Source organism: Pezoporus wallicus, unplaced genomic scaffold (assembly GCF_028554395.1).
Source record: "Pezoporus wallicus isolate ANWC-B61680 ecotype Strahan unplaced genomic scaffold, APGP_CSIRO_Pwel_v1 contig_8872, whole genome shotgun sequence".
Taxonomy (NCBI): Eukaryota; Metazoa; Chordata; class Aves; order Psittaciformes; family Psittacidae; genus Pezoporus; species Pezoporus wallicus.
Window position 1 is genome coordinate 144 of NW_026641987.1, and position 21,293 is coordinate 21,436.

Below are 21,293 nucleotides of genomic sequence, written 5' to 3' on the forward strand. Positions count from 1 at the left end.
GGTTTATGACTGCAGTGAGAAGCTTTTAAGCCTAACTCTAACAGTCATTTTAGGAGGGATACAAAAAATCTTCCTTAAAATCTCAATTGACCTTGCAGCATTTCTGGACGGGAGCATCAGCCGTGCATGTTCCTTGATCAACATCAGTATTTCCTCTCCTATCCCAACTTTTCTATTAGGAGAGACCATGAACTACTGTTACACAGCCACTGCATCACTGCCCACTGTTCCAGAGCTTCAAGGGAGTTCTCATTAAGCCCCAGCAACAGCTCCCAAGGCCAGCTCCTTGCTGTAAGCACCCACTTGACTTACTGTTCCAAGCTGTCCACTTCTCTTTGTCCAGCCTTTGCCAAGCGAGCCCATGCTTGCAGAGGGAGGATACTCTTGTACCACGAGGTCCTAGAGGCTCTGAAGCTCCTATCCCCACCCACCAGGCTCCCCTGGCAACCTGCCTTGTGCACAGCATCCACCTCAGGTCAATTTAAGCACCTTTCCCAGGTGAATTGTGTGTGTACTCAGAGATGTCCTGACCTGAGTTTTGGACATCAACCAAGGGCAGAGAGCACAGTAACACTTGGAAGGGTTAAGAGCTTCCCCTGAAGCACACTGCAAACCCACTACCTGCATTTATCAATGGCAGCAAGCAATAAGCACAGGTTTAAGCAGAGGTCAGTGCGGACGCAGCAAATCCCTGGTTGCTATCGCTGACACAGACTGTGCAGGAGTAACAGCGTCATCGTGCTGCGGGGAAGGTGACAGGCGCTTTCAGCAGTGGAAATGGAAATTGTTCAGCAGCATCCAGGACCCGCGAGCACAGCTGAGGGTACCCGTGGCTGCTGGGAGGTTTGGGCACAAAGCTCTCACTGGGGTTAATTCCTAAGTCCCCAGGGATGATCTGGGAATCTCAGCTGAGTGCCTGCTTCCTCCTGGGCTTTGTTCTGTGGAGCCACCACAGTCCTGATTGCTCGGAGAGGTGACAAGGACACTCACGGGATGAGGAGGATGATCCCAGATAAAAGTGTGATAAAGGGAGGTAGAGGCAAGAAACCACTCAGCCAAACTGGGTATGTGATGGCCTGAGCATGCCAGCCCAGGGCTTCTGTGAGCAAAGCTGCTCTAAAATGGGCAACACAGACAGCCCTGAGCCATGGCAGCAGCCAAACTGCCTTCAGACACCACTGCTTGTTCACCAAGAAATAACAGTGCCTCTGAGAGATCAGACATACCCGGTTAGACTCTGCCCTGGTGAATTCATAGGTGTATTCACTTAGGTGAATCCTGGTGTATTCACTTGAATACACACTGGAGAACCAGATTATAACCTAATAAAGTTGCAGTTAAATTGCACTGCCTTTACATTAAAGGTGAATCCAATTTCTTCTAAAGTGGGTGTGAGACTTCCTGATGGGCCCTGCACATCATAGAATCATACATAGAATCACAGACTGGTTTGTGTTGGAAGAGACCTTAAAACTCATCCAGCTCCAACCCCTGCCACAGACAGGGACACCTTCCACTAGAGCAGGTTGCTCCAAGCCCCTGTGTCCAACCTGGCCTTGAACACTGCCAGGGATGGGGCAGCCACAGCTCCTCTGGGCACCCTGTGCCAGCATCTCAGCACTCTCACAGGGAAGAACTTCTGCTTAAGAGCTCATCTCCATCTCCCCTGTCAGGTTAAAGCTATTCCCCCTTGTCCTGTCCCTACAGGCCCTTGTCCAAAGCCCCCCTCCAGGTTTCCTGTAGCCCCTTTAGGCACTGGAGCTGCTCTAAGGTCTCCCCTTAAGGAGTCTTCTTTTCTTCAGGATGACCCAGCCCAGCTCTCTCAGCCTGGCCCCAGAGCAGAGTTGCTCCAGCCCTCAGAGCATCTCCGTGCCTGTGAGAATTGCTCTTGCCCTGAGACCTCAGCTTGCTCTGACACCCTGGGCAGCTGGGGGCTGCCTGGCAGTGGGCAGTCCTCACTACAGCATGCAGTATTCACCTTGGTAGAAGAATGTCAGCAGGCAGAAATGATATGAGAGTTTTGAAGCTAGTCGCGCTGCTGGCAGAGAGCTGCCAGGCTTTCTGGTGGACAGGCTTGCAGGTGCTGCAGCCTTTTAGCACCTTTGAAGATGAGGAGTGCATGATGTCAGATGCTCTCCTGGGCTGGGGCACGCGATGCTCGTCCCTCTAGATTGCCTTGGTGATGTTTCTGAGTCTTCAGAAACCGAGACCTACAGGAATGCTGTCTGAAGCTAGTGTTGGTGAACCATCCTGGTTTTCACTTCTCCAGGAGTGCCCTCATCTTTGATGAGAGCACCTTTGATGTAAGACAGTTTTTTGGTGAGACGTTCACACTTTCCATCCACTGCTTTTTAAAGTCAGCTGCCCTGGCTCAGGACTTGGCAGCAGGGTTCATTTAAAGTGTGACAGCAACAGCAAATTGAAAGCCCCAAGCAAGAAAACTGGTGTGAGCAGCAACATCATTTAGAAGAGGCTTGGCTGCATGTCCTGCACTTACTCTGTTTGTATCCTGCCTGAGCAGCCACCTCTAATGCACTGCAGCAGGTCCACTTTGTGCTTTCAAGTGACCTGTTTGTGCAACAAGTCCATTCAGTGCTTGTGAGGGCTGTCGAACTGGCTGTGTTCAGCTCTGCCATCAGTTCATAAAATTAGAATTAATATAATGTAGGAGATGCCAATGCAAGGTGTTTGTGCTAGCTGTGTCCTGCAGCTGCTGGGAGGGCAGTGTGTCCTGATGAGGGAGGATGTGGTCATGCATGGTAGGAGTGATCTGCTTTCCTTACACCTGAACCCTCATCACTTGGAAAGCATGAGGTTGATGTTGTCCAGACTTGGCTCCAGTGGAATATGGGAAGTCTGAAAGACAGAGTGCGTGACCTACTGTAAGAGGGTTAAGTTGCACATACTCAAAAGCTTGGTGGGTGGAACAGGCTGCCCAAAGAAGTGGTGGAATCACTGTCCATGGAAGTGCTTAAAAACCATGCAGATGTGGCCCTTAGTGACACAGTTTAGGGTTTATGGTGTTTTTTGTTTACCTCCAGAGAACAGGTGATGCCAGGCTATTAATTCTGATGGCAAGAAACTGTAATTAAAGCCCTCATATGACCACCAGGGCCAGTACGTCAAGGAAACACCTCTTTGGATTTAAGAGTAGCCCACAGCACCAGAACTACCAAAAATAAAGTCTGGGGGGAGTGTGCAGCAAACCGACACCAAACTCAAACCCTTGAAATTCTTAGCATCGTAAAACCACACACTTGAGATCAGTTCCTGTATCATAAGCATACCTGGAAAGAGCAGGTGCAGTTGTCTTCCACCTCTGCTCATCTTCTCTTGAGCCTTCCATTATGCTTTCATGAACAATGAAAGCCACTGAATAGAAGATAGTCAGTACAGCTTATCAAAAATAAGACATAGGGTCAGACCAACTGATTAATAAAGCTCTGAATAAAGAGGACACAGACAGTGGTAAACAGAAAATTAACAATTACCAGCTTTTCCACACACCAGGTGGTCTGCAAATACAGTCCCTTGAGCAATCAATCGAGAGGCCCCCCCCCCCAGAAAAAAAGATGTTTTATTGTCTCAAGTGTTGCAATACAACAAATACAGGATCTGTACAAAGGACACAATACAGCAAGTTTAAATACAGTCAGGAGAAAGAAGTCCCCATATTCACAGTCCTTGGACATCATCTTATACCAGAACCTGAACCAATTTAAAGATTCACTAAAAAAAAAAAAAAGAAAAAGAAAAAAAAAAAAAAAAGCCCAAACAAGCTGTTAAAAAATTTAAAGGTCTCCAAAGAGTCTGTGGGTGTACTGTCTTACAGCAGAGATCATAAGGTATTCTGTGAAGGGTCACAATGGCATCTTATTGCCCTCAATGCTGATTTTCACTGCATGGGCCGATCTGCTTTTTTTCCTGATATCTGTGAATTTCCGCATCTGTTTGTCCAGTCGACTCACCCCTTTCTTAGAGGTCCCCTGGAACTTAAAAAATATATCATTAAATAATAAAAACTAATAATTACCACTGAAAGAAAGCAGACATCCCAGAGGTTCAAGAGAAGTGAAGTGATGCATGCGAGGGTAAACCTGCAGGACGGAGCGGGTGAAGCCACTGGTTCCAAACGGTTGTGTGTGCGTGCACACATCTCCTCCCCACAAAGTGGAGAACACGTTCCCCCAGTTTATATGCTGCACTTATCATAGAATCCCAGACCGGTTTGGTTTGGAAGGGACCTTAAAGACCATCTCACTCCAAGCCCCTGCCACAAAAACATTACACAGGAAAACTTTCACATACATTACAGGGATTAATAACCATGTTTGTTTGTTAGTTGTTCACATGCCAGGTGAATATAGTTTGGAGTAGTTTTGTATCTCTGTCAGCTGGAGCTCAGTGTCAGAAACAGGCTGCACCACAGTATCTCACATACAGGCTTCTGGGGGTGGGAGGGAGACTTTTAGGCGTGAATGCACTTTAATTAAAGCAGACTGATTTGACCTATTGATTCCAAACTACAACTGATTTTAAAGGTTGCTTATTAGTACTTATAAAGCAAGAGATTCTTGGGAAAAATGGGGTTTGAGGGAAGCAAAAGAAATGCCTAAGCTGACCACACAAGCTATTAGAAGAGTTATTGCATTTTATCCCTCTACTTTAACTGCAAATGAGAAACTGAGATGACAAAGCAGTTATTTTTCACAGATTAAATACAGTGATTCTATAAAGAAATGCCATGGAAGACAAATAGCAAAGGACTTTCCAAACCACAGCCATTACTTTCTAGAAAGCAATTTCCCCTACCTAGACAACAGAAACAATAAATGATGAAAACATCACACACCTTTTAAGTTTGTGAGAAACAGAGATATCCAGAACATGCTATCTAATACTGGACAAAACCCATCTATTAGAAACTGAAACTCTTGCTCCGTCACTGAGGAAGGTGTGCTCCTGACATACTGGTTTTAAATAAACTGTATTCCTAAAACTGCTCACTATTCATTGAAATTATACCTGGAATGTCACAATGATTTTAAAGAAATTATTTTTTTTAAACAAGTATGAAGGTTAAATTCAACTTTGTGCTAACCTCTTCCTGTCACTATCAGTTGTGGCAGTGCTGCTCACAGAACTGAAATGCAGACCAGAAACTGTCAAAATAATTCCTGCATTGATGCACATCATTGATCAGTCTCCCTCTACGCTGCATTCATAGCAGGGATTGTTATTCCCCTGGTCTGCAGAGGTGTCACACTCTGCCTCCTGCCAAACTCTTCTAAAACCCCACATCATTCAACTTCCTTCAAAGAGCAGATGCGAAAAATACCTTACTTTGTGCCCACAAACGTTAGCCACAGATATCGGTATGCAGTGACGTGAGGTGCTATGCTAAAGGCCAAAATTCCTGTGTGTCAGTTCAGGTGAACCTGGAGAACCTAATTACGTCACAACAGCACTCAAAACCACACATGGTGCAAAGCTACTTTGGAGTACAGGTATTTTCACTAATCACCTGTCATTTGGGGACCCTGAAGCTGTCGAGGCAGGCATCACGGCAGATGTTATGTGCTGCAGCCTATTTTTTCCTGTACAGGTTACCTTTTAGGTCACAGTACAGACGTAAGAAAATACATGGAGAGTTTCCAAGTTCAATGAGCTAGGGTGCACACACTCCTTTCCTATATGTGCAAACTGCCAACAGCTGAAGCACATGCACTATTCACACCTCCCTTGAGGGATACCTCTCAAACTTGGGGAAGGCAGTGTGTCATGGCTACAGGGGCATCCTGTTGCCTTCAATGCTGAACTTGATGGCCCGATGCACTTTGCTGAGTCGTTTCTGTTCAGCAAACCGTCTCTTGTGTTTTTCCAAGCGACTAATACCTCTCTTAATAGTCCCGGGCTAGAAACAATATCTCAATTAATGCACAAAAGGAGAGAGAACAGCAGAAAGTACAGTAATTATTACTTCTTCCATTTATGTGTGTTCTACCATGTACTCCCCTTTGAAATTAAACTGTACAAGGTAGACGGATGAACCAAATAAGGCAAAGCAAAGGCCTCTACTGAAGCTGTTAATATTTACTGAAACCTCAAAGCTTTCCCAAACAGGAATATCACCAGAAGAATATGATACAAAATCCAGGAGAGGTATCAAAATATCAGCGACACAAAACTGAAGCTTTAGTTCAAAATGCTCTAAAACCAGAGGCCTGTAATCAGATACTCACGCTAGAGAGAAACTCTGGAAGTGTTAACATGAAAATCTCTTTTTGGTTAGAAAAATCAAAGATACCCACGTGAAAGTACCTGGTGAGCTGAAAACAGCCCACTTGATAGCAGGACTTACTGTCTATCCAGATTAGAAAAGGCACTTAAACCAACTGCTGAACTGTACAGTAACCATGGCAGTAAAGTGGCAGATTCCCAGGCTTAGTCAGAGACAACTTTGGCACAGAGTGACAAGGAGAGTGCCGATGCTTACCCTGGAGGACTCCATCTCCACATTCCACTTTGGCCTGACCACATAGTCCTTGTTGGAGGGCATTGGCACCCTTGCACGGGCACAGAACCCAGGATCACCGGGTCTAAGAGCCCTGCGGAAAAAAGATGTGAGTGCTAAAGAAACAAATCTTACACAGACAGAATTACAAGTGATTCAGCATGTTCTACCTCTGAAACACAGCACATAATTAGTGCCTCTAAAGCCTCAAAACAAATTGTGGGTAAGTACCACCAAAATACTTCTAACAAAAATCTATTAATTACATAAATAAATAAAATAAGAAAATAAATAAATAATAAAACAACAACAACAAAAAAAATAACCTACTTTTCCTCTCCAGTGAGCACTTTCTCCAGGTCCCTGCGGGGAGTCTGACCACCAGAGCTGTAAGAAAAGCATTTTATAGGCACTTACACATACAGAAAAACAGTGATTTTAAAAGACAGTTACGTGCAGTAGAAGAAAAGACAGGGGCCGTAACTTGTTATCGTTTTATTTCCCCAGTATTTACACACCGCTTTCATTTTCTTATAGCGTCTTAGGCAGAAAGGATTTCATGTTTCTGCCTGCTTGCTCCTACCTGCTCAACCTCCTTCGCTGCGGCATCTGCTCCAAATCTCTCTGTTCCCTCTCTTCTCTTGTCATGCCTTTGTAGTTTGAGGTAAGGCCAAAGATGGGTCGAGACCATTCATCTATTAAAAAGAATAAAACTTGTTAAACACTAGGCCACGAAAGTTTACCTCCAAACCACTCGGGTGCCCAAATACAGCTTTCAAGGTTTATGGCAAATATTTATGCTTCCTTTCAAACAAACACTGATTGCTGAGCCCTTAATATTTTAATGCAATCCAGCCATGTGGACAGTAAGAAAGAGCCTTCATCCATAAATTCTCCTGCTGTTGCCTGCTCTTTTAGAACCTATCTGAGCACTTAGGATCCTGAAGTGTCAGGAACCCCTGCATGCCACAGCAAATGCTGTTTTAGAAATATGCAAAATAGTTCCTGAAAAACATAACAAGTTTATAATCAGTTTTCAGTCCTTCAGGATGGGATGCACTACACATGCACTACAGCTGTTCAAGAAGTAAACTTTCTGTCACCCAAGACCTCTCTGAAGTCTACAGAACAAAAAGTCTCCTGGCAGGACCTTCCTATTTTTCTAGCGTCTACATGACGTTTGGACAATTAGCCAAGAGAGAGCCTGGACAAAATAAATGCCATCCTCTGGTTCAAAACAAGAATGAAACAAACAGGAAAAAAGTGTGTGCAGAAGTTAATGTAACAGCATTCGTTAAGAGCCCTACAAACAAAGCAATGAAACAGATTAGTGAGATTCCTGTATTGCAGAATTAGTTTTACTACAGATGGTAACAAAACCCATGCAACAGAAAGACTGATGCAGAAATAAAATCATGAGTGAAATATACTGACACAAGGCAAAGGGAGGTTTACATACTGATTAGCTTCCCTGCCATATCCTTGTTAGGTCTCGACTCTTTGGGGTGTTTGTAGAGGTACATCACAGCTCGTCCAATGCCACTGTGCTTCAGCGTCTCTTGGCTCACACTGGGCAGCTGCAAGATGAAAGAAAAGTCAGAAAACATCGAGAAATTATGTCTGAACATTAATGGTGTCACTGAACTTCGCAAACACAGACCAAAATTTACTTTCACAATAAGCTTGAAAAAAAATAGCATTTTTCACTAGGAATGGGTTAAAGAACCAAACACAAAATCCAAGAAATTTTCCATAACGTTACTGGGCTTTACATGTAAAATCAAGTAGGTTTCCAGAACTATTTGCTCCAAATGCTTTTTTGCTTATATTGCACAAAAATTCAGTTATGGCCTTCAAAGCACTTTTATAAAGCATTTTATAAAAACTTATATGGAAAAAGCATTCAAGCAATCAGCTTAGCTACAAAGGCTAAAAGTCTACACTGAGTATGATGGGCTTTCTAGTGCACTGCACACTTTAAGAAGCCAGAGAAGAGAACTGACCACAACAGAATAAAACCCAGGGACAGCAAATGATTGTTCACTGAACTTTACACAATAAATCTGAAACAGGTAGGGCCAAATAATTTAAACTCAGGCAGAACTCCTGCAAATTCCTAGCAAGGAGAAATGTATTTCTAGAGCATCAGTCACATAAAGCCAGCTAGCAGTGCTGCAAGGAACATTTTGTTTCTACTTCACTATTAAGACTATGCCACGCTTATTTTATGAACACAGAAAAGACAAATTCAAATGACCAACCACAACGAATGAGCACCGAGAACATACCAAGAAACTAGAAATGCCATAGCACATTACTCCCCAAGAGAGGGCAGAGAACTTAATGTGTGAAGTTCACCTGAGACTCTCAGGAATGTCTTCTGGCCTGCTGGTAGCAGAGCCATTTGCATTGTGGTGAACAATGGGTAATATTTTCGTAAGAACCACTAGGTACCTGAAGTTGCCTAGTCAAATTTTTATTGGGCCTAGTCAAATCTTGCTTTGTGCTAGACAGCATGTCTACAATCTAACACCCATTAAAATGATGCAACTTTTAAAGAAACACATCTATTTTGCAGTTTGCTTCCGTGTGTATTTCCCTGCACACTGGCAGCAGCTACAGTACGTTTATCATAGCATCACAGAAACAGCTAGGTTGGAAAAGACCTTTAAGATCAGCAAGTATTTTCCTAAAGCACACAACTGTAACACCATAGAGAAGCCACAAATGAAGTATGGTTAAAAGTCAGTTTCAAACCTCTTGCAGGATCTTCAGAAGCTCCTCTCGTATCTTTAATGCTGGCAGACTTCGGTCTGGAAGGGGAGAAAGCCACTCTTTGATGGCAGACATAACACCACTATCGATGAAAGTCTCTTTGAGGTCCTGCCTAGGAAATTTCAAATAAAGAGAAGCCAGAAAGTCACGTAACACATCAAACTCTTAAGATGTGATGTTTCTTCAGCACGACTGTGCACTTGAGTTTGTTTCGTGTTAAATTAACAGGTAAAACTACACAGAATTTTAGGGTTTTGAGGCCACCTCACTCCAGCATTTACTGGGAAAAAGAAATGTTTCACTGCATGCTTAGTACAATGGCAGTGTCACTCCCTGAATTCTACCAAATTCCCAATATTCCCGAAGACGATAATTAACTGGGAGAATGACAACTCACTTTTTAAGATGCATAACTACAGTTGGTAGCAAAGTTAATTTCTTTAGTGCTGGTTTCTTTTGTGTATTCAGCTGTCGATCCTCCTGTGGGGAGTTAGAGAATCAGCACAAGTTAATCGAAAGAGGAAATCAGCAACTCTCACAGTTAATTATTTACAGGAAAGAGATCAGCCCATTAAATGAGAAGTGCAACTTTGGCAGGATCGCACTAACTTTGTGCTCTGCTCCAACTTTCTACAACACATTTACGATCTCCCAAAACACATTTATGACTCCTCTTAAAAAAGGGTCCCCACCTTAGTCAACATTCTCCTTAAAAATCATATTTGGAGATTCCCCCTAAAATTAATTATTTCTCTTTTTTCCCTTAGTTCATGATTTAGGCTGATTGCAGTAAACTGGACTAGTCCTCCACACTAGCTATGCACAAATAACGTAGAAACTTCGTTAGTAAAATCTAACCTGAACAACAGAAAAACAGCTAACCAAAACACTGGGATGCAAGAAAACAGCTGTTCACTTCAGCTAAGAATGTAATTGGATAACCTAGAGGTTTACCATGAAGCATGGTGCACGTAACATGAAAGCACATAAGTGTGCATCATGTGCTAAAACAAAGTCTGGGTTTCAAAGTGACTATCATCCAAGGACATAATGTCACTATCTGTTCAGTACTTGGGCTCCCCTATCAGAGACCCATTACAATCAAGAGATTTCCTGTAGAATGGAACTGGATTTTACGGTGTCTTTGGAGCCTAGATAACTCACCTCAGCAGCTTCATTCATCTTCACAATCATAGCACTGACTACATCATCCGCATCGCTAATGAAAGTTCCACCATCACGGTTTCGTCTACGCTTCCCACTCATACTCTTCTTTCGCTGCAGCATCATGTCAAAATCTGACATGAAGTCCATACTGAAATGCAAGAAGAGAGTTTGCTGATGGTCAGAAAGGGTTGATCTTTCTGTCTTTGTAAGAAATAACATTGTATTTCTGTAGCCAATTTTTCAAAATTTCTCCAATAAATCTGAAAGCATTGTCTCAATGTCCCTGAAAGATAATTAGTTATCCTCAGTATACAAACTGGGAAACTAGCAAAGGGCTTCAGTGGCTCCAAGATGCCCTCAGAAGTCTGCAAGACCTGGATGAAATAGCTAACGACATACACACATATAATATCCAAGGTTCAAAATGTGCCAAAGATATCACTGAAGCTGACAAGGATTTAGCTTTCCTACACCTGCAATACACTGTTCTGATGCTATTGAAACAGACGGAAAGGAAAACAGGACACATGCTGATTGCAAGTCTTGCCATACCTTATCCCTTACACCAGCAGAGAAACACATTTGATTCCAATACTGTACTGTCAGAAGTAGAATTAGATGCTTGTTTGATTAAACATTAATTTCACTCAGGTTTTGATGTGAAACATCAAATACTGTTCTCTGAAGCAGCAGCACAGGTAATCTGCTTTGGACTGTCAAGTGACCAAACCACTAGTTGAGAGAGAACCTTCTAACATAATTTCTGAGAAGACACGTTATGTAGAAACATAGACCCATGCCTTTCTAAACTATGAAGTCTAGCCAGCCTTTGAAAGAAACCCTTCACTAAAATCTTGCATTTGTTATTAGCAAAGGAGCACGTAACATATTGACTCACTGCTTCCCTCTTTTGATGTTATCATCAGAGTCTGATTCATCGGCTGTTTCCTTCATGTCTGCATCACCCTTCTCTTCCTCCAAATCTTCCTGGTTAAAACCCTGATGGGTAAAGACAGTGAAAATCAGCGTATGGATTAAGACCGAGCATCTACTCAGGCATCCTGACACCAACACTCAAAAAGCTTCAGACAGGCATGCACAAGATCTAGAAGAGGAACACAGGCTTCATAATTCCACCTGTGACTTTCACAACAATAACTCTCCAAACATAACATTTGTAAATGTCATTTAATCCAAACACTACCTCATTGAGTCCAGCAGGTACAAAGCTTCCCCTGCGATACAGCATACACATTCCCATGAAGATAAGATCTAGCAAGTGAACAAAAGACATCTACAGTAACACTTACTGTGAATTCCTCTTCTTCCTCATCACCAGATTCTCCAAAAATATCTGCAATCAAGTTCCTGCAAAGGTAACAGCAACATTTATCTATTTAGACTGCAACATTAGATGTGCATTTTCTGCAACATTTCCAATGACTCTGGAGATCCACCTTTCATTCTACCACCTACTACTGACATTCCTCTTGACACCACCAATGAAGGTGGACAATCATTCCCAGGGTGGGATTCATCCATTCTCCATTCATGATGAGTCTTACTATCTCCAACCCTGAAGGAATTCATACCCCAGAAGCACTTACTCTTGTTCATTTCCAGATTCACTTTCACTGCCAAATAGATCTTTCTCCTCTTTTTTCTTCCCAGCATTTTCTTTTCTTTCTTCTTCTTCTTCCTCACTATCTGATACAACATTTTTCTTCCTTTTGTCAGATTTCTCTGAAGCAGCATCGCTATCTGATTCTTCAACATCAGAAAGGATTCGTACTTTTTTAGCAGCTGCCAACAGAAAGGGTCATTACTACATGTCCTAGTAACAGGTGACAACTGGTACTCTCCAAAAACTATTCTCGCAAATTTGATTTGGACAAGAAGGAAGCTGATCAGCATTCCAACACAAAAGCATTGCCACCTCTTAACAAACATACACACTCTAAAATGTTTCATTTCATCAGTAATTGCAGTTTCCATATACCACACCTATCCACAAGAACTTGTCATTTCAAAACTGTCTCTCATCCCCAATATATGAATGGAAAATAAACCCAAAACAAACGTACCCCAAAAAACACAGGAAAAAATCACTAGAGAAAGAGCAGAGTCTCTAACAAAGTACAGAAACAACAGAAATGATCAACAGATGCCAGTACAAAGCAAGATCACTGCAGCTTTACTTCTATTAGACCTACTTACTAATCAAAAGCATTAGATACACATTCACACAGAAATGCAGTTAGAACAACAGCCTCTACAAATGAAGTTCTGCTCTAACCCCAAGTTTCCTTTATAAATTTTTATAAATTTATATTAATCTTAAATGCTTTTTTCACATAAAACCAGTGATTTACCTCTAACATGCTACTTGTCACATCACATGTCTATTTTCACACTATAGTTCCTTACGTGTTTTCTCGTCATCCTCACTGTCAGAAAGGATAGCGGTTTTCCTCTTCACCGTCTTCTCCTCCTCTTTCTCTTCCTCATCACTGTCAGATATTTTTCGTCTCTTAGGAGCTTCCTCTTCACTGTCAGAGGCCTGAAATCCTTCCCTTATGTGTTCGTTATCTGAATGATGAGAATCATTCTGCACCTCCTCCTTCCTGTCCTCTGCATCACTATCCTCAGACTCTATTTCTTGTTTGTGTCTGGAAACATCCTCGCTCTCCGAGTCGCTAGCCGGCTGTTTGCGCAGCTCCTCACTCTCCGAATCACTGGCTGGCTGCTTGCGGAGCTCCTCACTCTCTGAGTCACTGGCCGGCTGCTTGTGCAGCTCCTCGCTGTCTGAGTCGCTGGCCGGCTGCTTGTGTGATTCCTCATTTTCAAAGTCACTACTGTGATCCCTGTGAGGCTCCCCATTTTCAGAGTCACTTGCTCGATGATTTAAGGCATCTTCATTTTCAGAGTCACTTATATGCCGATTTGGACAGTCCTCAGTGTCTGAATCACTGTCTTTCCCTCCATGAGCTGCTTCATTGTCTGAATCACTTACATTGTGATTTGGAGGCTCTTCGTTATCTGAGTCACTGTCTTTTTGCCTTGGGATATCTTCATTTTCAGAGTCTGTCATGTGGGGCTCTCCCATTCGCCCATCATCTTCTCCATCACTGTGCTCATTCTGAAAGAGAAAAATAATCTCAGGCAACTAAGCAAAAAAACCCTTAAGTATACAAAAAACCTTCTGAATTTTTGCTTATCCTTCCTCTAATTTCATTACCCAAGGTACTGTAAAGTAAAATATTTTCTACACAGAAATAATCATGAGACAATTTGCATCAAAGCATTGTCAAATACTTCAGATCAAGAAAAATGTTAGGCTGTCCACCCTGCAGCTCAAGCATATGTTGAGAATGGTTGACAGAATTTAAAGAACACTCAAGCAAACATGTCTAAGAAGAATCCAGTTCCTCGAGGGTAAATGCCTAGTGCTTTTATTTTAAAAAGTCAGGCCTTCAAAGTTGCTTAGTCCAAATCCCCCGTAATAAGCGAGAAATAGGATGTCCCACTTGTCATTTTAAGATCTCAAAACGGATGGTTTTCGCACAAAATACATTTTACTGAAACTGCACATGTATTGCTTTACAAGTGAAGCTCAAAAGAGCTTGCACCCTTTCCTTCTTTGCCAAGGAAACCTACTTAGGAAAATATCAAGACCAAAAGCCTACCAAAAAAAGAGGAATAGTTTTAGTCAGACCTTCCAGGATATTACTGTTAACTAGTTTTGTGTTTCAATGTTGTTTCAAAGAAAGAAAGAACAGATTCAATGTTTCTTCCCATTAAGCTGATAGCTCCTGCGCCCGTTCAGACACCCCAGATAACCTATGCACAAATACAGCAGTCTTCTTAAAACTCCAGAATTTAAACACAATCCTTTCAGTCTTTTTCTACACAAAAAAATACTAAGCCAATGCTCCATTCCTGGAAAAACCTTCCACAAGCCATCTGTCAATATCATTACTGAAAACGTCTTGTTTTATTTTTCCTCCAACATCTAATTTCTACTCCGGGGGGGGGGGGGGGGGGGGGGGGGGGGGCGCGGATCTCAATTGCATCTACCTGAGAAAACAGAACTTGATTCTTGAACACTTGTGTCACTAGTGTCACTAACTCAGTACACTTCTCACACTCACAGTCACAATAATCCCATTTGCAACTGAAAAGAACAATACTGTAAAAGAAACTTCCTTTCTACATGCTCAACTCCACTCTTCAACCAGGCTTTCCTTAGGAGTGATTTTGTCTCAGCTACAGACTCCTTCCACTAGCATATTTGCAAACTGAATATTTATTGTCCTAGGCGCTACTTTAAGACCCGCATGTCCTGGAGCTTCTCAGTCTTTTTTGTCAGCAATTTAATTTCCTTGGAAAGATGGACAGGCTACCTATATTTTCTATTGTTAGAGCCATACAAAATAATGCAGGTGTATCTATCCTGTAACAAACAATACTATTGATCTTTAAAATGTATGATTAAGAAGAGATTTTAAACAAAATAAATTTCTATTTGCTTTTAGGAACTACTCCCTCCAGAATTACATTAAGTGTTAAATAACACGGCTTTTTAACATTTTGGACCTTGGGCGTTTATTCCCTTGGCTGGCACTCAGTAAAGTAGTAACTTGTAAATCAGTGCAAAATCACTAACAGAAAGTGATTGCACAATGGAAAAAAATACGGACTACAGATTTTGAAAACATGCACTTCAAATACAACTTCACTATTTCCATGTTACTTAATGCTGGCTACACAACAGCTGCTGTGACAATGTGAGCAAGTTCTCTCTACTGCTTGTCCCGTCTCTAAAGCAATGCTAGTATTTTAAATCATGCTGGTGCTATTATTCAGTATTTCTCATTTCTTCTTACAGAAAGGAAACATGGTTCTATTAAAACCTGAATGTGAAATTTTAAAGAATTGAAGACTAAGGAATTACAGAACTAAGGATGACCACACACACACTCAACTGCTCTCAGCTTGTTATGAGATACACTTTTTTTCCACACCAAAGTATTAATTCAATGGCTCTCTGCTGCCAAGTACCTCTCATGTAAACTAACAATGTGTGTATGTGGTGTATTTTCTCTGATTGTATTATTTAAAGAAAACTGCAGTTGCAAAGAGAACAGGAAACAGATTTGACAGCAGTTTTACAGGTCAGGCTATTGAGAAGTACTTAAATGCAGAAGTCTACACCGAAGTTGTATTTCTAATAACATGAATTCTTTAATCCTTATTCTCCTACCATATAATTTTTGGTGGGTTGGTCTGTCATGTCTTGATTTCAGATGGCTATGCTGATAATTATTTTACCAGTACTAAGGGATTTAACTATACAAACCCAAGGAAAACAATACAAATCCTATTGTTTAAACTATAAGGCTCATCACCTTCCAGATTGCCAGTCCAGAAAGTCTTCAACAAACAGGTAAACAAAACTAAAAAAATAACTGGAACTCATAATGATTCTTAAATGCTTCTAAGGTCAAAAGTGTGGCTGCAGGTTATATGTCCTCCTATGCAGAATGTATTACTAAATTAGGAAATTCCAATGCAAAGTGCTTCATAAAGAAGTCATTACAATTATACAACATTATTACTGAAGCACTTTACAATACACTGAATCTCTAATCTGTTACTGCAAACTGACAAACTCCTGAGAACGAAGATGTTTGGGGACAGAGAGTAGACATGCATCCTAATAGCTCACACTGCCATTACACACGGCTCTGCACTGCAGAATCCCAGTGGTTACAGCAGTTGAACTCTCCTGTGATACAATCACCTACAGAAGAATCTGATGATAAAGGTGTCCCTACACAGACTTGGCAGACAGCACCATTTACTCTAGTCCTGAGTATGGAAAGCTCAGCCAGAGATAACCCAAAAAGCACAGTTATCTTGGTCAAGTCAGTGCACAGTGCAGAAAGGTGACACACTCTACCTCAGACTCAGCACATTAACATAACTGAGCACCTTCTGAAGCAGAGATGACGTGCTCAGAGCCTATACAGGACAGGTCCTGTCCACAGCCATCAGTGCAAAGGTCTTCTGAATACAATTAATGAAGCTCTGAATGTTTTGGAATTTCCTTGATATAAAAAGTACATGCAACATTACAGTAAGAGGACTTAAATTCTGCAGGATAGTCTCACATCACTTATTTTTTTACTAGTTCGTCTCTAAAAAGATGCTCTCAAAGAAGTCAAGGATGTCATTTTGGAATTTTCTAGTTTTCCAAATACTTAATTAAAAGATCAGACATCCCCAAAAATAAGTAGGTCTCAGGTAATTGCTACTGCATTTTTCTCTAATTCCTTTGCTTTCTTTTCTTCCTCCTCTTTATCTATAAACATTTTAATTTGAGATGTCCTTTTATTTTTTTAACTGAAAGAATTCTATAACATGAGGCTTTAGTACAGTATAAAGTCAAGAACATAAAAATCAAATTTACAGTGTTATTCTTCTACACAAAAATTTCAGTTAGCAAGTAGATTATATGATCAACATGCAGCCACTTTTAAGAGGTACTACTCTGACACTTCACGAAGTTGAACAAAATTGACCCATCCACTACAACCTCATGAATGATAACAGTTAAACTAAGGCATACATAACCATCACAGGCAGATCAGCGAGTTTATCTTATTTTCATAAATGTAGGTTTCTTAACAGTCACAGTCGAACCATAACTTAATTCATGAAGACAGCAACGACTTGGTGAAAGCATAAGGATCTAAGTCATTAAAGATTTCCATATGAGCCTGACTTGTAGAAACACTGTAAACATGATTTCATATTCATTACTGTACTAAACCTACATGTTATCTAATTCTATTTGTCTAAAGCAGAACTGGTAAGGACATCAAGAAAAACATTTATAGATAAAGTGGGACTGGGGGAAGGAAAGCCAGAAAAGAATTGTGGAAAAGAAAAACCCACATACCTGAGACCTACATAAGTAATTCCTCAGGATTCCCCTTTTCTTTAAAGTTAAGAACCTGAAAAAAAAGTTTGAAAGTTTAAAACTTCAGTTCTTCACATCCAAGTTCTAAATTAGAGACGAAATAGTAATTAAATAGACTTAACTGATTAGGCTGTCTCAAAGGTTTTACTACATTTGAGTGTCATTCCTCCCACATATTCCTAAAGATGAAGGAAATAAGAGGATGAGAGAATATTTAGGGTAAATAGTATGATAAATCACTGAAAGCTACTCATTTCAGTGACAGCTGCTCCACGTTACTGCATTTTGAATTTGATGTAGGGAAAATTAAGTATGTAAGACTTCATAACAAACCAAAATACTCAAATGCTTATGATTTAAACTGAATGAAATAAAGCACTAAGGTTTGAAGGTTCACATTTACTATTGGACAGAAAAGTATTTTAGTTTGGGGTTTTACTCTGATTAAATGTATTTTTCTAATTGCATCTCTGGAGTATTTTATCTCCATAGAGATAATCAACAGCCGTCATAGAACGAAGCCTTTAAAATAATGCAGGCACATGAAGAAGATCATTTAAAGCTGGTAACAGGTGACAGTACTTTCTGGTTATTTAAATCTGAAAAAGACATGCTGAAGACTTAAGTACCAGCCAGCTCCCTGGTCTTCAGATCAGATTTCCAGCTACTCTGCCATGGTAAGTAAAATTAAAATCCCAAAGGAGTAAAGAACAATGACCAAGTTTTCATACACAGCAGAAAAAGCTTAATATTACTGAAGCAGCAACATAACTCTCCATGCACTCATCGCCTTTTTCCATTAAAACAGAATTACTAAATTCATTTGAAAGACAGTTGTTCCTCCCATGCTGAAAAAACATTTTCTCCCACACTGAAATCCTGATTGTCACAATAAGAAATGCTGCCTCACACCAAATCAATTTCTTCCACCTTTAAGAAAAAGTACCTCCAAACATGCTTTACACTCGAATCATAGAATAGTTAGGGTTGGAAAGGACCTTAAGATCATCTAGCTCCAACCCCCTGCCATGGGCAGGGACACCTCACACTAAACCATCTCACCCACGGCTTTGTTCAACCTGGCCTTGAACGCTGCCAGGGATGGAGCATTCACAACTTCCTTGGGCAACCCAATCCAATGCCTCACCACCCTTACTGTAAAGAACTTCTTCCTCATATCTAATCTAAACTTCCCCTGTTTAAGTTTTAACCCATTACCCCTTGTCTTGTCACTACAGTCCCTAATGAAGAGTCCCTCCCTAGCATCCCTACAGGCCCCCTTCAGATACTGGAAAGCCGCTATGAGGTCTCCATGTAGCCTTCTCCTTTCCAGGCTGAACGTAACTTTGCACAGCTCATAAACCACTGCTTAGAATTTCAAACCCCAAAAGTTCATCTTCTTGCAACCGAGTATAACAATATGAAACAAAACAGTGAATGCTATTACAGCAATTGAAAAGAAAAATAAAAAGACCCTATTCTACATATTGGCCAAGGGACTATGTGACACATTTCTTTCTGGAGGTTAACTTTTGCCAGACAGGACCCTTAAAAACAACTGAATAAATACGTAAGTCTTAATTAGGAGAAAACGCCTCTTTAAACAAGAACAAGAAATTTATTTATAAAAGAATAATCTTTATCTAGATAAAGTTCCAGGAGTACCTCTGAATGGTGCCCTACACTTCCATTCTCAGATCCAGAATGCTGCTCATTTGCTTCCTCTTCCACATCAGATCCTGAATCTCGCTCGTCTTGCACTGGAGTAGCTCCACCATCATCTACTCCAAAGTTAAGAAAAGAAAAATAAACCTCAGTGACATCTTCCAGTGTTTAAAAGAGCACTCACAGTGACGATGAACAGACAGCACTACAGTCAGACCCTCGTTCTAACAGTCTCTCGCTCTGTAATACAGGGAAACGAATGCTATCTACTGGGAAGGTAGACACACCTACCCCCCCCCCCCCCCCCCCCCCCCCAAAATACCACAAAACTACTCAGAACACGCACGCCAGCAGCGACTGACCAAAACACTGAACTAATACCAAGGCTGTGCTGAGATCACAGCAGCCGTGCCAGCCCCCCGATGTCACCCGACCCTTCCAAAGCCGACTGCACACTACCGCCGGGGGGGAGGCGGCCCGGCCCGGCGTACCCTCCGTGGGGCGGCCACCGAGCCGGCGTACCGGGCACGGCTCCGCCGCCTCTAGCGCCACACCACGGTGAGCGCAAACGGCCGCTGGAGCCGGCAGCGGCCGCCAGGCAGAGGGGGCAGGCCGATATCCCCGCGGTGCTCGCCGTGCACAGCACCTCCCTTCCAGGGCCCAGCGCCCAGCGCCCCGGGCGTCCCTCCCGCGGGGAACGCTCCCGCACCGCTACCTGACTGGTCCCCGCCGTAGTACTCGCTCTCCATGGCGAGCCGCCGGCCCAGCCTCCCCGCCTCGGCCCCGCGGGCTGGCGGCGGGGCAAAGCCCCCAGCGCAGCGCTCGCCACTAGGGCCCGCCGCCGCCTTCCGCCGCCCTCCGAGCCACAGGCCCAAGATGGCGTCTCTCCGCCGAACGGCCGGCAATGGAAACTGCGCATGCGCGAGGAACGGCCATTCCCCCTTCCCCGCGCGACCCTGGGGCTGGGGGAGGATCTCGCGAGGCTTCAGCCAAGATGGGCCGCCAGGGAGCGCTGCACGGCTCTGCCGGGGCCGCACGGTGTTACCTGCTTTGGTGTAGAGTGTGATTGCGGGAAGCAAACAGGAAAGATGGGGTTTTTCCGGCCCCTAACCGTGTGTTTGCATTGTTTTCTAGGAAACAGGTTGGTTTTAGCTTGGTAACTGAAGTGCTGGGGGAATGGAAGGAGCCTTCGATCAAAAAGAAAAGGCTGCTTTAAGCCCCTGTGTCGACATGGGAGATGAGCAGCTGTACAGGAGTGAAAACGGGTGTTACTTTAATAAGGATGTGTCCCTGTGTGGGACATGTGGGAGCTTCCAAGAGACTAAAACCCCAGGAAATGTTGTATCACTGCTTAAACCCGCACCCATGAACCACACAAGAGAGACCCTGCATCTCCCTTTGCCCAGTAAGAAGCACAATGCTTCCCACGCTGATGAAGGATGTGAGATCAAGAGTTCCATCTCCTGACATGGATAGGAAAGATTTTACCCTTTAAGTAACGGGATTTTCTCTGCTCCCTGCAAATCAAGTTAGAATTAATGTGAGTCTCTGCAAGAAGGCAGCAGGGTAAAAACCAGAGTCTAGGCGCAGCTACACGCGTGGGCTCTGGACACTGCAATGGGGTCAACAGATATATGTCGCTACTGGCCAAAGGGGGGACTCACGGCTAGCCATGGAAACTGAGGGCTAGTTGTCTCACCGCATTTAGACTGCCCTAGCTGGAGCTGTGGTTCAACCTAGTTCATGTGTGGGTGGTTCCTCCACATTTAACCTTCAGAATCAGCTGAAAGTTAGGGCTGAATTCCTGGGTAATTGCTGACTTCCAGAGAAGACACAGGGGTAGAACAGCCTGTGTCTTCCTCAGGAATTATTCTGTTCTGTTTTAGTAACCTCTATCCGCTGAGCAGTTGCATTATTCAATCATTTGGCACGCCTACGTTGTGTCAGTAGAGGATTACTAGAAATCACTTCTGTCATCAATGCGTTATTTTGAAATGGCAAGCCTAATAAATGCATATGCTGCTGGTTTCCTGACTCTCTTCTTGTTCGATGCCAGATAAAACATCTTCATTTTCTCAGAGGTAGAGGTTAACATGTGACAAGTAGAAAACTGTTGAGGCAGTGTCATTTGGGGCATTTGTAAACAGCAGTGGTTTTTTAGAACCCTACATGCTCCACTTCTGTTCA

At 42.5% G+C, this 21,293-nt stretch overlaps 1 protein-coding gene across 6 annotated transcripts; it reads right to left on the minus strand.

Annotated features, from left to right (window-relative positions):
* Positions 1-3,571: 3,571 nt before the first annotated feature.
* On the minus strand, positions 3,572-19,939 carry IWS1 (interacts with SUPT6H, CTD assembly factor 1). 6 transcript variants are annotated; one of them, XM_057426417.1, is made up of 15 exons: positions 19,107-19,222; positions 17,564-17,620; positions 17,421-17,475; positions 12,884-13,595; positions 12,064-12,259; positions 11,767-11,824; positions 11,355-11,455; positions 10,454-10,604; positions 9,687-9,769; positions 9,272-9,401; positions 7,974-8,091; positions 7,098-7,209; positions 6,845-6,901; positions 6,497-6,608; positions 3,572-3,992 (listed from the first exon to the last, which is right to left on the minus strand). In XM_057426417.1, the coding sequence occupies exons 4-15, from the start codon at positions 13,560-13,562 to the stop codon at positions 3,861-3,863; spliced, it is 1,929 nt and encodes a 642-aa protein (XP_057282400.1). In that variant the 5' UTR covers positions 13,563-13,595; positions 17,421-17,475; positions 17,564-17,620; positions 19,107-19,222; the 3' UTR covers positions 3,572-3,860. The 6 variants fall into 6 exon arrangements, with proteins under 6 accessions (XP_057282400.1, XP_057282399.1, XP_057282396.1 ...); XM_057426415.1 differs by lacking the exons at positions 17,421-17,475; positions 17,564-17,620 and adding exons at positions 5,754-5,914; positions 19,822-19,939 and having other exon boundaries at positions 3,849-3,986; XM_057426414.1 differs by lacking the exons at positions 17,421-17,475; positions 17,564-17,620 and adding exons at positions 5,754-5,914; positions 19,822-19,939 and having other exon boundaries at positions 3,854-3,992.
* Positions 19,940-21,293: the final 1,354 nt, after the last annotated feature.

Coding starts and splice junctions, on each gene's coding strand:
- IWS1 (XM_057426413.1), bottom strand. CDS start 19,855: ATGGAGAGCGAGTACTACGGCGGGGACCAGTCAG. Junction 13,596..19,106: donor GTGTAGGGCACCATTCAGAG/GTACTCCTGGAA, acceptor TTTCTCTTTCAG/AATGAGCACAGTGATGGAGA. Junction 10,605..11,354: donor AACATCAAAAGAGGGAAGCA/GTGAGTCAATAT, acceptor CTTGCATTTCAG/TATGGACTTCATGTCAGATT.